The 14,877-nt window shown below is 38.5% G+C and overlaps 1 protein-coding gene across 3 annotated transcripts; it reads right to left on the reverse strand.

The window, feature by feature from the left end:
* Positions 1 to 5,325: 5,325 nt before the first annotated feature.
* On the reverse strand, positions 5,326 to 12,407 carry LOC113770355. Of its 3 annotated transcripts, none has more exons than XM_027314779.1 (4): positions 12,239 to 12,407; positions 10,842 to 11,289; positions 8,942 to 10,091; positions 5,326 to 8,619 (listed from the first exon to the last, which is right to left on the reverse strand). In XM_027314779.1, the coding sequence occupies exons 2-4, from the start codon at positions 11,015 to 11,017 to the stop codon at positions 5,710 to 5,712; spliced, it is 4,236 nt and encodes a 1,411-aa protein (XP_027170580.1). In that variant the 5' UTR covers positions 11,018 to 11,289; positions 12,239 to 12,407; the 3' UTR covers positions 5,326 to 5,709. The 3 variants fall into 3 exon arrangements, with proteins under 3 accessions (XP_027170580.1, XP_027170578.1, XP_027170579.1); XM_027314777.1 differs by having other exon boundaries at positions 11,835 to 12,407; XM_027314778.1 differs by lacking the exon at positions 12,239 to 12,407 and having other exon boundaries at positions 10,842 to 11,493.
* Positions 12,408 to 14,877: the final 2,470 nt, after the last annotated feature.

The following is a 14,877-nucleotide window of genomic DNA, read 5'->3' on the forward strand; positions in this document are numbered from 1 at the left end:
CCATTTAGTACTCTAGTGAGAGAAAACATGGGTGAATTGGACAATTAATGAGGGTACAAAAGGAAAGTAGTGTATAGATTTAAGCATTGAAAAACTTTTCTTAATTAGTGTGCAAAACCTTAAACGTCAGTTATAAAAAAAAGGAGGGAGTATATATATATATTATTGTCCAGAGAATGCTGCACGTACGTACTATTTTTTTCATCCTGGAATTTTGCTCTTTCTTGCTGTGGATGATGGATGCTCTTTCGCTGCTAGAAGTTGATGCTAAAACTGCTCTACACTTGCTTAAATCTGCAGATACCTCAACTCATGAGTATGCTGCAATTATCTCTGATCGCAGGTTCCTGATCTCTGCTCTGCCGAAAGTCACACTTAGACATACTTATCGAGAAGCAAATCAGTGTGTTGACAGATTGGCGAAATTGGGTGCTCAACAAGACGTGAATTTTGTATGCTATGATAATATTCTTTATGTTTCGAAAAATCTAGTAGATGCAGATCTTAAGGGAATTTGATTCCTTCGTTTTGTACTTATAACTTAAGTTTGTTCAATATATAGCTTCAAAAAAAAAAAGGACAAAACCACATGGACCTACTACTTCTTTCTAGTTGTATTTTATCTTTCCTTTTTTGCTTTGCTAGGTATTGTCTTTTATAGATTGTCACAAAAGTCCTCCCTAACAATTTTTATAAAACAACAACAACAAAAAAATGGGGTATAATATATTATACTACTATTTGTTAACCAGAATATTCACTGGCTAGTGGCCAAATGACTTTTTCCTTGATCAGTAATAATTTTTCTTCCACGGGCTTGTCGTTTAAAGGAACTGAATTGTGGGGACAAACAAATGCTAGAAAATTCACGGAGTAGAGTATCTTCCAATAAGGCCCTCGCAGAAACACAAAATATTAAAAATATCTTTATCCCTTAAAGTATGAATTTAAAAAAAAAATTAAAACTACCTTCCATGATGAGTCATGACTGGAAAACTGAAAATGAGAGAAAGCTAAAGAACGCAGCCCCAGCCACCACCAAAATTGATAGGATAGGAGGTCAGGGGTCAAATCCTGCCTCTATTATTGGTCACAAAATGTGTCAAGCCACTTCAAATGGCTTCCAGACGAACCGATAGGTCGTCCTCTCCGGTTTCTCTTTGGCAACCATCTGCCGATTAGCCCAATTCAAACGGACCGCCAAACTGCTAACGGGCTCAGCACTTGTATGAATTTTAGGAAGTTCTTCCGACCACATTTTGAAGTCTTCCTTTGTCGGGTATATGCCAGAATACAAATGGTCCAAAATTGAGCAAAAACCTGGATCCTTGCTTGCGGAGTGGAGGGGAACCTCCTCTGTCTTCTGATCTCCCACAAAATCTTGCCTCCGACGTAAAACATTATTATTAGGGTATTATTAGGCCTTCAAACTAATGGTCGTCTGAATTTTTTTCACAAATTCACCGGCACTTTTCAATATCTTTTCTCTTTCCTCTCCCCCCCCAACCCCCACACCTTCAAACAAACCCTCCCCCTAAAAGTACAGCATTATAAGACACAGTAGTCAAAGCACTTGCGAATTGAAAAAAAAAATTTAACTGAAATAGCAGCCCACTAATATAGAAAAGCTACTAGTTTTCTTTACCACCACAGAAGCAAAAGATGGCTCTTCCCAGATGAAATGAAAATTCTCGTGGTTCCATAGGATCCAGCTACAGGATAATCAGGACTCTCTCGTATTTTTTTTTTTATTTGTATAAGTATTTCGCCTTTACAATGAAATTTATGAAGATTGATTTTATTTTGTAGAAAGAAATACACTAGTGTCTAATTCACTAATTCATGGGAAGAAAGGCCAGGGGGAGTGGATCTGCAGGGTCGCATACACACATATATATGTGTGTGTGACAGTAGCCTATTAAAACAGTAGTATTAATTACTAGTAACTATTACATACTTATTATAACCTCTAAAAGTAGGTCAGTTGTTCACCTTAGACCACAATAGTGAAGTGGATCCTACCATGAAGGTTCAATTAATCTTCCATGCCAAAATGCCAACACATTTGTGATGTGATTTGATTTGTATCGTCCTTTCATTTTATAATTTGATTTGGTTCAATGGACGGTGACCAAAAACCAAACCCCCCCACAACAGGCAACAGGGGGTGGTAGGGTACTGCTTGAGAGAGTTGAGTTGAGAGTGATTCTCAAACGCATCTTGTTGTCTCGGAAAGCTCAGGATATGAGATTATTGTTGGAGGACATGCATCAATTAACCTTCTTGTCATTTTATTTAATTAGTAAGGAAAGCAATTCTATATGTAATAGGATTAGCTCTTATGCACTTGGTATAATTACACTATGAGGAACTTTTGGTTCCTCAGTGTCCAAGTACACTAATTGTATTGAATCGTTACTCGTAACTTAACAGTTTTTGATATCAAAAGAAATCATCTATGTTTTAAAAAAAAAAATAAATTCTAGTGCTACTAATTAATCGACCACTCACTCTAGAATCACATACACGTATACATGTTAAAGACCTAGGTTTTCTACTCTCTATTTCGTTTTCCTGGAAAAATGCTTAACCACGGGAGGTTCATACCTCAGCATACAACATGGGATAGGAAGAAACTTGTAAGCAAAGAAAAGTTGAGGATGAGTTTGTGAGCAAAAACAGAAACAAGCACATGTATGTATTGCCTCTCTTAGGCACTCTTCGACTCTCGAGTTTAAGTTAATTTTTCAAGTTTAGGTATCGTTTCTCTGTCAAGTGTATTAATTTCTGATATTTCTTGCTCTCTTTCAATGAATGCTCTCTGTTTCTTTCTCAAACATATACAGCGCTTAGGAACACACACACATGTCCCAGCCGCATCGAACTGAAGAGTTTTTTTTTTTTTTTTAATCAGTTTCCCCATTTAGCCAAAACAGACAAGAGAACCATACCAGATGACCATGTGATCATAAAGTGTGGACTTCTCAAAATGAGTAAACAAGGGAAAAGAAGAAGAAAAAAAAAAAAAAGAAGTTGTGTGGACTTCTCAAACTCTTGGCTTCAAAAAGATTAACTGAAAAGGAAGAACTCAACTCATCATCCATCATAAGATGAAGAAGTTAACCTAAGATTCCAGGGGCCTTTCTTAATCCATATAGATTATAAAGATATGTGCTGTGCCACGTTCCTTCCCTTACTCTAATGGTAGAATCAGCGGTCCGTGTGGTGACGGAGGAAATGGGAAAGAACAGGAAGGTGAAGTGATGAGGTTAAAGACAAGAGAGTGGCCCACTCGCATTATTATATAATGCGGCGCAGGATTTTAGTCTTTTAAGGGTATCATACGGGGCTGGAAAATAAAAAACGTACAGCATCCCTGACAAAATCACAACTGCTAATAATCAGGAATAACTTGAAAGATTTTTATGTAAAAGGCTTTGATCAGGATTAATGAGATAGATAGATGCACATGATGATCAAAGTATGGAAGTGAAATTAGTAGTGAACATTCTTCCAGTTTTGCTTTGCTCTGGGGGCCGAACAATCTTGGCCTCCATCAATGATCAAACTGCTTGGGTCCCTCTCCCCTTCTTTGAAGCAGTTAACCGCAAACTCCACCATACACATTGCACAAGCAATCCTTATCAAACACACCTATCAAAAGTACATTTACAAGTCAGAACAACAACAAATTATATCAAAAGGCCGTCTTATAATCAGTAGTTGTGTTAATTAGTAATTAATAAGTTGGTTGAGTTGAACCACTTCTGCTTCTACCTCTACACCGCAGCAGTACGGTCTTAGCGGACAAAGGCAGTTAGTTTTAAGAGAAGAAAAGCACAAAAAAGATGATGATGATGATGGAGCCGCAAGGAAGAAAGAGAATAGTATCGTGCCCTATAAAAATTGAAGCCAAAAAAAGAAAAAGAAAAAGAAAAACACTACTACTATAGTGTATCATTATCACATGAGAAGAGATGAGATGTAGGTAATGGTAAATCCAGCGGCCATGATTGAAGCTTTGCATGATACCCTTATCTCTTTTGTCAAAACTTTTGACCAACTTCTCTCTTTAGACTCAAGAAGACACACTACTTTGTCCAAGTACTAACACACGCGGGTGCCGTACGAGTAAGTAGCTACTGCTGCTATTGCTACTCAGCCTAACATCATATAAGTAGTAGCAGTTCTATGTTTTTCTGTAACGGCTATATTTCATGCTATAGCTAGGATCAGGGGAAAGGTTTGTTTGGGCTGTTCTTTGTAACGTAAATTTCTGGTAACGACAAAAACAAACATGAGGAAGAGAGAAAGGAGAGGAAGGAAACCTAATAAATATCTGATAAATATATATACATATATATCCCTCACAATGAGTGATTCTATGGATCCCTCAAATGGGTCCTCGGGTTGGTGGAAAAATCCCATATTTGATACGATAGGGGCCACGAGTTAGAATATCTATACTAGACTACTTATGTGTTACTCCTACGTAGTACTCTATATAGCTATATATATAACCAGTTACGTGCAATAATACAATCCATGAGTAAGTAGTGCCTACGTACGTACACAGGTTCAAGAAAACATAGCCCACATCGGCAGTGGCAGTGGACAACTGGTGTTAGATAGTTCAGAGAATGCAGGAGGTGGTTGGTTCCTTCATCCTTTCCGGCTATCCATCTTTCCCTCCTCCTTGGATGAGTTTATTTGAGGCTCAGCTTTCATGATTTTCTCAATCCAAATCCCTCACGATTCGAACTCACTCCTTGCTCACTGTCTGATCGCATCTCTTCTTGTTAGGTTTAGTATAGTGAGAATGCTGTAAACGAATTAAAGTGATGATGTTATTACACCATGTTATTGTAACAAAAGATGTATATTATTATAACAAAACCCATTTTCTCTTGATGAAATTTAAGCAGACGCATTGATGAAATTTCATATTATACTGGAAGAATAATAGAATTCATAAGTTTGCGGTAGTTACTTAGAGATGCAGATGGCAACAAATGAAACGATGTTTTGCAACCTGCATGTTTTGCAACCTGTCACGGACAAAAAGTTGCTACCACGAGATCATCTCTTCATGCATGAGATGCTCCATCACAAACTATTACGCAATATATAGACATATTCACTTGATGATATCTTTGCTAAAATCTATGAAGGAAACCTTGGAGCAAACTCAATCACTTTTTAAAAATATGAAATTATCAATTATACTAACAATCTCCTGCTTGATATTAGATGCTATGTCATAATACCCAAAACAGCCAAAGATGCACATCCGGTAAGACGTGCAAAAAGGTTGAAGACGAAGCATCATAAAATGCAAACATGCACCTCCCATTAACTTTTCAGTTTGCTTAGGTTAACTCGTTATTCAAATGTTGCTTGTGCATTTGCCATTTGCCTTTGGGAAATTCAAGAGTTGCTACAGAGAAGCCTCAGAAAACTGCTTAAACCTATCAAACTTTTTTTGAGTACTCCTACAACTTTTAGCAACAATACTAAAGTAGAACCCAATTGAAGAACTCATCTGTCATCATTGCTGGTTCTCTCATCAACCTGCCATACTCCATGCATTTCCTAATCACTGAAGCTTCTGCAATCAAGGGACATGATCTTGATATTTCAGCACATGTTGATTCCCAGCCAAGCACCTGCTGCATGTAACTGACTACACTTGGTGAACCTTGCAGGCCACTAAAAGTTGGAAGAACTATACAGTTTAGATCGCTGTTGAGCGGCAGAGGCTAAGGGACTTGCATGCAATGAATTTGAACCTTCGGGGGTCCAATTCCACTTAACAGCACTTTTCTCTACTCCGCTGGGACTGGGAGGTGGCATCCAGAAACTCGCATCAACTGATGATTCGTTGAAAGTAGCTGGCTCGAATTGCTGATAACTATGGAAACTACTCGCATGCCGTGAATCACATGCTGAGGCCATCATTATTTGTTTGCCACCTGAACATGATCCCATACCGTGTATCATGCCTTCACTGTGAGTTGCAACAGTTGAATTAACCTCATTTTCAGGAGTATCATCAATAACTATGATTTCCTTAATAGCATTTGCAGTAGTATTTGCACTCCTCCATCTAAAGTTGGAACTTTCCACAAATTTATCGGCATCGCAAATGATTGAAGAGTCCAGTCTGTTTAGTGGTTGACGTTTTTCAATGGTCAAGTGGCATCCAGCCATATAGTCATGATGCATTGAGGTTCCCATGAAACCTCCTCTCACTGCACCTCTACTCGAAAGGGCAGCTTGGGATGCAAGAGGAGACAAATGAAGTATTCCCCTATTATCATGACTTCCTAACCCATCAGACCACCTCATCTCAGGATGTTGCATAACTTCTTTCCTACTTTCTGCCTGATCAGTATAAAAGGGACTCTGCGAAACCATATGATGACCAATACGCTGGTTATCAATGCGAGCATTGCCAACAGAGACTCCTGAAAGTGCTACAACTGGTGGGTTTGTATGGCTAATCATAGAACTCAACTGACATGGTTTAATCTGTGGGGAGATGCTTTCCTCCTTCTTGACAACCAATAAATTCTTCCCCATGAGCCTGAGAACAGGATTGGAAGCAGATGGGCAGCAAGATTCACTGTCATCACGATTCGGGAACTTAACATCAGAATCAGCAGAAATTCTCGAAAGACTATGTCCCATAGTTGATCTAACAGCAGTCTCAGGTCTTGGACTTAGGCCACTGATAGATGATATTTCAGACCTCAAACTGTCCAAACTTCTGTCAATATCACCAGCCAATTCCTTTCCACTGGCAGGAACTATGGCTGCAGCCGTGCTACGTCTCCGTAAAAGTTGTGATTCTTGATTGCGCAAAGAAACATTTTGTGTGAATCCTTCTTTTCGTGAGCAACAACAAGGCTGATCACTACTAAATCTGAATGCCCCCTTTTCTGTGATGGAAGAACTGACTTTCAGCTCGTCGAGACTAACTCTTTGTATTCCAGCATCACTGGGCTTCAGAGCTGCTGAAGAATTTTCCAGACTAGGATCACCATTAGCAGCAGAAATGCAACCAGATCGCATCTCATCCAAAAAAGGAGGATGCCCTACCGACAACTTTCCTGAAGATTTTGAATCAGATCTTGCCAAATTAGAGTTTGAGATCGTTGAAGTTGCAGAAACAGGAGAATCTGATGAATGGTCAACTAACTCTTGATGATCATCAGAAGACTGAACCCTGCTCGAGGTTAATGATGAATTGCCTTGAATATCTTCCGAGTCCATATGCCCTGGACTAGGTAAAAAGGATCCTGGGGGTCCTGGTATGGGTATTGGATCAACCTCAGTGAAATAATTCCCATGCCCATCGCTAGAGTCTGGCTCCGCCATCACATGCACATCCTCCCTAATCATATGCTCGGGTACTTCAGCTACAGAAAACATCTCCGGCCCACCATTCAAAATTGGCTCAGCTGAAGTAGTTGGAGCTTCAGCTTCAAAAAGAGGAGCTTCCTTGTATGCCTCAATAAATCTATGCGAGTCATGGTGTGCATCAGATGAACCAGCCAGCCCATGGAATCCAGCATCCAAAGAGTTTCTAAAATCCATAAATGTTCTCCCAGAAGCAACTTCAGAGGGTGGCTCAATATCAAACTTTTCCGCATGAGCATGACAAATGTCCTTTCCAGCAGACTCCGCAACACCACATTTACCTGCTGTCAGACTAGCAAGCTTAAAAGAACTATCGTGATCCCCAGCATCATAATGATAAGACATTGACTCTGAATGTGAAATCTTCAAAGCCATGGTTTCCTCCTTTCTGGATACCATGCTCCCCCCTCCACTTTTTCTAATTCTTGAGACCCCATTTCCCTCAACAGATTCTATGTGGCAAGTCCTTTCAATTTTATCCCCATCCCTAAACTTCTTAGAAGGTGAACACTTACCCTTCAAATTAAATTTGGAGGCGGGCATAGATTTCCGACCAGTTGGTAGCTTCTTCCTCAATGATGAAAACCTCCTAGCTTTAGCAGATACTTTTGGGTCAACAACAGGATGATCAGCATTTCTACCTACACCTGCACTCATCTCAATTTTTCTCTTGCTCAGCAATGATACAAGATCTTCCTGATTATGATGTTCGTTGCTCCTTGTTTGCTTTACTTTGTTGTCAGGATATCTCGGCAACACCTTAGACCTCTTCCTGTCATGAGAGGCATGAGACTGCACTGAAGAAGGTCCCGGTCTCTTTCTTAGCTGCTCCCTATAATCTTCATTGTGCTCAAGAGATGATGAAATATCAATTCGTTTGCTGCTACTAGGAGAAGGAAGCGAATTTTCACATATTTTTTCAGTTCTCTCAAAGCTCTTCTTTACACGAGAATCACATAGGGACAACTGATTATTTTCCAGTGCCAAGTCCCTATCATCCCAACTTCCAGAATGCTGATGATCATCCCTGTCGTTGAACTTCTTGGTCAGACCAGTTCGCTTTGAGCATGCCCACCCTTGTATCATGTCTGGTCTACTGAATTTGACCTCACCCTGAGCTGTGATCCGCTGTCTTACGCATTCCACTTTCTCAAGGCCTTCCTCTTCAGAGAAGTTTCTATCTTGATACTTATTGACCTGTTCAAAAAAAAAAATGAAATCTTATAGCCCAAATTTTTGTATCAATTGCCAGGAAAAGTACAACAGAAAGGTATGAAATGTGAAATACAGGTATAACAGTAACACGCCTAAATCCAAATTCTAACAATTGCAAACCACAGAACATGGTTTTAGCACATGAGATCAAGAAGTTCCACTCTAATTCTTACACGCATAGAATCACACACAAGGTTTTAAGAATATGATAACGTGTGCTTCAAAACACGAGCTAAAAAAGTTGCATATTAGACGAATTGTACTACAGATGGCAATAAAGTGCGCAAAAACTGAGTGGAAGTACCTTAGAAGAATGATGAGACTGGGGACAAATCTTTTTGCCGTGTTTCAGAATCTTGCGCTGTTTCTGAACCTGATTTTGCTTCTTCTTTTTCTTTGCTGAAAGATGTTTATGTACCTTATCTCGATTTATGGATCTCTTCAGTAGCTGACCGTTCAGTACCTTCGAGAACACTGATGGATCATTGGATTTCGATAAAATTCGAACCTTTGTACCGTTGGCATCAATGTAGACAGCACCTTCATCAGGAGTCTCCTCAAGATTAGTGGGAGATGATCCTTCCTTTTTCTGATGAACAGAGGTCGAAACCTCTTGAGCAGGCAAAATTGAGTTTGTGGCCCAGTTTGTCCCATTTCTTCGATCAAGCTCCTCCAACGTACATGGCGCGGCTGTCACATAGATTTCAACCATGGACTTCATCTTCCTGGGCTTTACCCTATGCTTAATCACCTTTGAATTTGTTGTCCGCTTAGTTGTTGATTCCCCAGAAAGGCATTGATCAATGTGGGCATTCAAGGTGGTATTCGAAGATGATGAGAAAGTTTTGCAAACTGGGCAAATTTTCGAAGCCATCGCTTCAGAAACCAAAAAGTTGTTTACTGCAGTATCTTCTTTTGTGCTTGAATTTGCTATGTTGCTCAATTTGACTATCAGTCTGCACTTCTTAGCAGGCGCTTGTGTGTTGGTATTCTCTGCAGATGAAATTACCTCAGGTTTTGCAACCGATACTTCTGGCAAGATATCTGTTTCCGATTCCAAGCTAGGACTCTTGTTGGTAGGAACTGAATCAATTGCAGAACAAGATTGACTTGTAATTGTTGACGGAAACTCTTTGTCTCCTTCAGATCCACTTGGATTTGTATTCGAGCAATCCTCAGCTAGTTTTGGGTTACATCCGGCGTTCTTGGAGTCAACAAGCACAACACGATCACATTGTCCAGAGGGTTCCCCATTCGAATTGCTTGTATTTTCCTTCTCACTCAAAAAGCTACTAACTTGGAAACTCTCAAGCGATGGGTTTCTCAGTGTGTCAGAAGACTGAAAAGGAGGTAACAAGTTCGTCACACCATGCTTCAAACAAAGTTGCAGATTTTCTTGAGAGAATGGCCAACTGTTCTTTATATCTTTGCCCCTGGTGTTAAAAACATAATCCCTGCAACAACCCAAAATTGTTGTTAAAACTCAGATCCAAGCATGTCAATGAAATAGATTATATCTCCACCTCAAAGCACATGCAGATATTAAAGTGCTGCAATGCTTGGGAGACCTTCATATCATATGTCAAATAGCCAGAACAAATGAACCAGCGAAACCTCCACAAGAGACACCCATCACGTATCAAGAAACAACCTCTCTTGACATGGGAGGAATAAGAAACATGCTACGACGTACTATTGTACTGTGGTGATAAGGTATGGTAAGGATACTGATGTTCGAGCTTAGTATCTGATAAATACCATTTGGGATGACGAGGTTTAAGAGGAAAATGATATGTTACTACAAGTCAGACGTTCTTTGGCTGGGATTAGAGAAGGGTTTAGGAAGAGATTCATCCTCTAGAAATCCAGGGTACAAATTTACCCCAGAGAAAGGCCTGCATCTAAATATCAGAAGAAAATAAAATTTACTCCACCCCTCCCTCCAGTTGGTCAAGGACAACCCAACAGCGCTCATCAAACATCATCGATGGAATGGGAGGACCATCCGGGAGCCACAAACTGCTTAGGCTTAAATCCCATACAAGAAAATGGATTTGGATCTGACATGAGAAGAGAAACGCTCAGGCGACGAAAGAGAGATCCCTTCTTCCAGCAAGTCTCCAAGGCCATGAAAGAAACAACCACAAAAGGAATAGGACAACAGCAAGAAAGGAGATGAATCAAAAGTTGCTGAAATTTTTTACCTTATGGAGAATTTTGGGGTTGGGTTGTGGATGTCTTTGTTGTGGTCATCAAGGTCTGATTTCAACAGATCTACTGGATGAGGCTGCTGCTTATCAGAAGAAGCCTTCTCATCACTACTAGAATTCAGTTGTGAGATTTGGGAAGGATCTCGTGGAGGGTTTTCAACGGATAACATCTGCTGATAAGCTTCTCCCTTCTTGTGCTGTCTTGCAAACAGTCACAAGAACTACGACTACTAGTATCTCCTCCACAGCTCAAACTTAATATCTTGAGCTTCTTAGCCTTCAGCATAACAGTAGCCTAAGGAGGCCCTTTGAAATTGTTGTCACGAAAATCCCAAACTTAAACCCCACCACCACCACCTCCAGCAACAGCAATAAAAGATCGAAAGAACAACAACGACCACAACTCCGCCTAAAGATGTCTTCTTTCTTCATCCATTTCTCCCTGCAAACCATCAGCAGAAGTTTCAAAGGCAAACGTTATTTTATGTGAGGAAGACTAGAAAGTAGTAAACTTGAAGCAGCTGGAAAGCTACATAAACTGAATCATCAAGAGCCTGATTGAACAAGGAAAGAACAAATTTGGAAACTCAACAAGCCCCTCTAGCAAAAGATGATGTAAATGAATGGGTGAAACGAAGATCAAGAAGAGCCTCAGTGACGTTATTTTATGTGGGCAAACCAAGACAAAAGTACATAGTAGTGTGAATTTTCTAAAGCTTTTTGAGATGGGAAACAACCAAGCACTTTACCGCTCTCAAATCAAATCAAGATTACTAGAGTATCAGAGTATTAATAGAGAAGAAAGACTACAGATGGGATGAGGGGATTCCAGAAAATGAACAAGAGAAATGAGAAGTCCCACAATCCCACCCTCGGTTCACAAATACAATAAAAATCAAATCTTTGGTCACAGGAGGAAGATTTAGATTCAACTGGAGGATAGGATTTTAAGGTAAAAGGAACAAAGCCCAGAAAGCAAAATCAAACCTTTAGTCAGTTAGAGTGAACAGTAAACAAGGTAGACACCTAATACCATTTGCCAGAGACAGCGAAATCTTAGTAGCAAAAAGTACAACTCCCGAAAACACCAGAATAATAGACCAGATTTGTTAGCTTTGATCAAGACTTCCAAAGTTCACCGATCATAAAATCACCACGAAGCTTCACTTTTCAAACTTCAACAAAACCCAAGTCGAGTTTAGCAAAAGTAAAGTAATGGAAGTCCATTCCACTCATATACGTCAACAGCGAAAATTTTCCAGATGAAACCAAACCTCAAAAAGAAGAAATTTTGGAACAACAAAAATATGTATGAAGCGCAAACAAGAGAGAGAAGTGAGAAAAAAACAGATCAGAGAAATCTAGAGAACATCCTACAAGAATCTACAGACCTCAATGGTGGTACCTGAAAAGAAAGCGCTTTTTTTTTTTTGATTGGAAATACGGAGGAGAGCAAGAAAATGAGGTCAAGAAAGAAAAGGAGAATAAAACTTATCTGGGATATTAATATGGGCACAGGGAGACTAAAGAGGAAGAAAACAAAAGTAGGAGAGAGAGAGAGAGATGAGTAGGAGGAGGAGGAGGAGGAGGAGCGGAAGAGGGGAAGAGGAGTAATATGAAATATATAAAATGTTTTGTTGAAGTATGATTATTGTATGTACAGTTTGATGAAGAAAACACGCACCACCCACTCACACATCAAAAAGGGGCATCAGGTTCCTTCTCTCAGCACCAAAAAGCAGGTCTGTTTGTACATTTTAACAGTCCCCATACCCCAACCACCACCATTACCCCCCCCCCCCCTTCCCAAAAAATGATTCACCCCTTTTTTTCCCCTCTTCCCCTTTCACTATGGTGAATATGCGTGAGATATGGATAAATATTCACTATTAAGATTTCTCTTTTCATTTACCTTTTCTGTGTTTTCGATTTTTTTCTTTTTTTTTCTGGTTATATTACCCTATATAATCTTCTCTCGTGCTTTAACTACTTTATTTTAAACTGTATTGGAATCGGGCTCAATTCAAGATTATTTGACAACATTTTTTGTATGAATTTAAATTTGAGCTTTAGTTATGTGATGTTATTTTTTGTGATATAAGAAATAAATTTAAAGATTGAAAAAGCAATTTAAAATATATTTGTAAATAATGTGAAATTTTTTTTCGACTCACCTAGATTTCCTAACAAACAAACAAATTCTATGTTCCTTGTCATGTCATGCAAGAGTTTAACTTAATTGCTTGAATATTTCATATTGTATATGAAGTGTTACCAATACTTATTCCTTTTTTTATTTTGTAAAAATAGTTTATTATATATTATTCACCAAAACATTTCTCACATCCTCTCTTAGTAGCAAGATTTAAGCACACAATTTCTCAAAGGATGTTGTCCTTTCTTGTGTTTGGATTGCATTTTCCGTGATTTTTCATAGAAAAATTACTGTAGCGATTTGATGTATGTGAGGAAAAAAGGTAATAGGGAAATGTGATTACGGAAAACGACGTAATTTTTCGACGGAAACCGGCAATCCAAACAAGTCCTTATTTGGATCGTTAATTTTTGTGAAAATTTTTTATATTTTTTTAAATTATTTTTTATCTCGCATATATCACACCTTAAAAAAAAGTGTTATAGTAATCATTTCCCAAAAACTTTTCAAGAAGTGTAATCCAACTGGCATTTTAGTTTAGTTATATATTATTGTCAATACATATCAGGTCAGTTGACAAGGATGAATCATTTTTTTTTTTGTAAAAAGTTGAGACTCATGGACTGACAGACTTGTCTTAAAACGTGATGGTGAACCAAAGCAAAATCATCCATAATTTTTTTTCTATAAATAAGTCGAGATAAATATTTGCTAAATCTTACGGGTAAAATGGAAAGAAAATGCGTGTATAAAAAAAACAATCTACCCCAGAAATAGTCGAAGGGTATAGATAAAGATTTGCTAAAATGTTTCAATTGAAATGGAAAAGAAGTACTTGTACTACTGCTAGTGTTAAGTGTTAACCTAACGGAGAGAAAGAAGAGAACATGGATCATGGATGGGGAGGAAGGCTTGTGTTTCTACTCTACAAAGCTGTCGTCCCATCCTATACCTGCCCTACACTCTCACAGTTTGCCCTTTTTTTTTGTTTGGGGGGAAGGGGTTTGTAGTTAGGATTCTTACGTTAGTAGTAAGTAGTACATTCTTTATTGGTGATTTTTGTGAGTGGAGGATGTGGAAAATGTCTAATTTGGGCCCATTTCTTTATTATTGTTATTATTTATTGAAATTGCTGGCCCTAACTCTCCAATCCAGCACTACACGACAAGATCCTTTTTGGTGTAGTTGTGTTGACATTACTTGACAATGATAATGATTAAAAAAAAATTGATAATCAAAAATTCAGAATCAGGGTGGTCGACAATCCTTTTTTTTTTTTTTTTTTTTTTTGGCCAGCTCTGCTCAATTGTATATGTCGTTTTAGTTTCCATCGTCTCTTAATGGTAATAAATACGGGCAGTACCACTTGGCACTCATTTGCTTCTCCCACTGCTATGAATTTCATCCATCATCTAGGGCTTGGGTTTGCTTCAGCTTTGGCAAAACTTGCCCCCCCAAAAAAAAAAAGAAATTGTTTAAAGAATTGCTGGCACTTTTTCATTTTAGTATAAGTTGTGAACAGTCGAATTACTTTAAAGAATATATATTATTGATTCCACAATAATCAGTTTTTTTTTTTTTTTTTTGGCTTAAGATGAGAAAAAACCCGAATGTGGACTATATACAATTAACCACATCGATCTATACTGGTTTGGATTGCATTTTTCTGGACTATTTTTGTAAAATAATTATTGCAACGATTTGATATATAATAGGTTAAAAAGTAGCTAAAAATTATATTTACGAAAAACGTAACAAACATTTGCAGATTATAATCAACAAAGTTTTAATCAACAACAGAACAAACAACGAGTTCCCCACATCCATCAATAAATAGATATCTCAAAGGCTATAATGTTATGAGAGGCATGCAAC

The sequence above is a fragment of the Coffea eugenioides genome, chromosome 5, assembly GCF_003713205.1.
Source record: "Coffea eugenioides isolate CCC68of chromosome 5, Ceug_1.0, whole genome shotgun sequence".
Taxonomy (NCBI): Eukaryota; Viridiplantae; Streptophyta; class Magnoliopsida; order Gentianales; family Rubiaceae; genus Coffea; species Coffea eugenioides.

What these genes read in the sequence shown, in the direction of transcription:
- LOC113770355 (XM_027314779.1), bottom strand. Translation starts at nt 11,017, where the DNA reads ATGTTATCCGTTGAAAACCCTCCACGAGATCCTTCCCAAATCTCACAA. An exon ending in ACCCCAAAATTCTCCATAAG is followed by an intron (nt 10,092 to 10,841) that starts GTAAAAAATTTC and finishes GGGTTGTTGCAG; the next exon opens with GGATTATGTTTTTAACACCA. An exon ending in AGTCTCATCATTCTTCTAAG is followed by an intron (nt 8,620 to 8,941) that starts GTACTTCCACTC and finishes TTTTTTGAACAG; the next exon opens with GTCAATAAGTATCAAGATAG.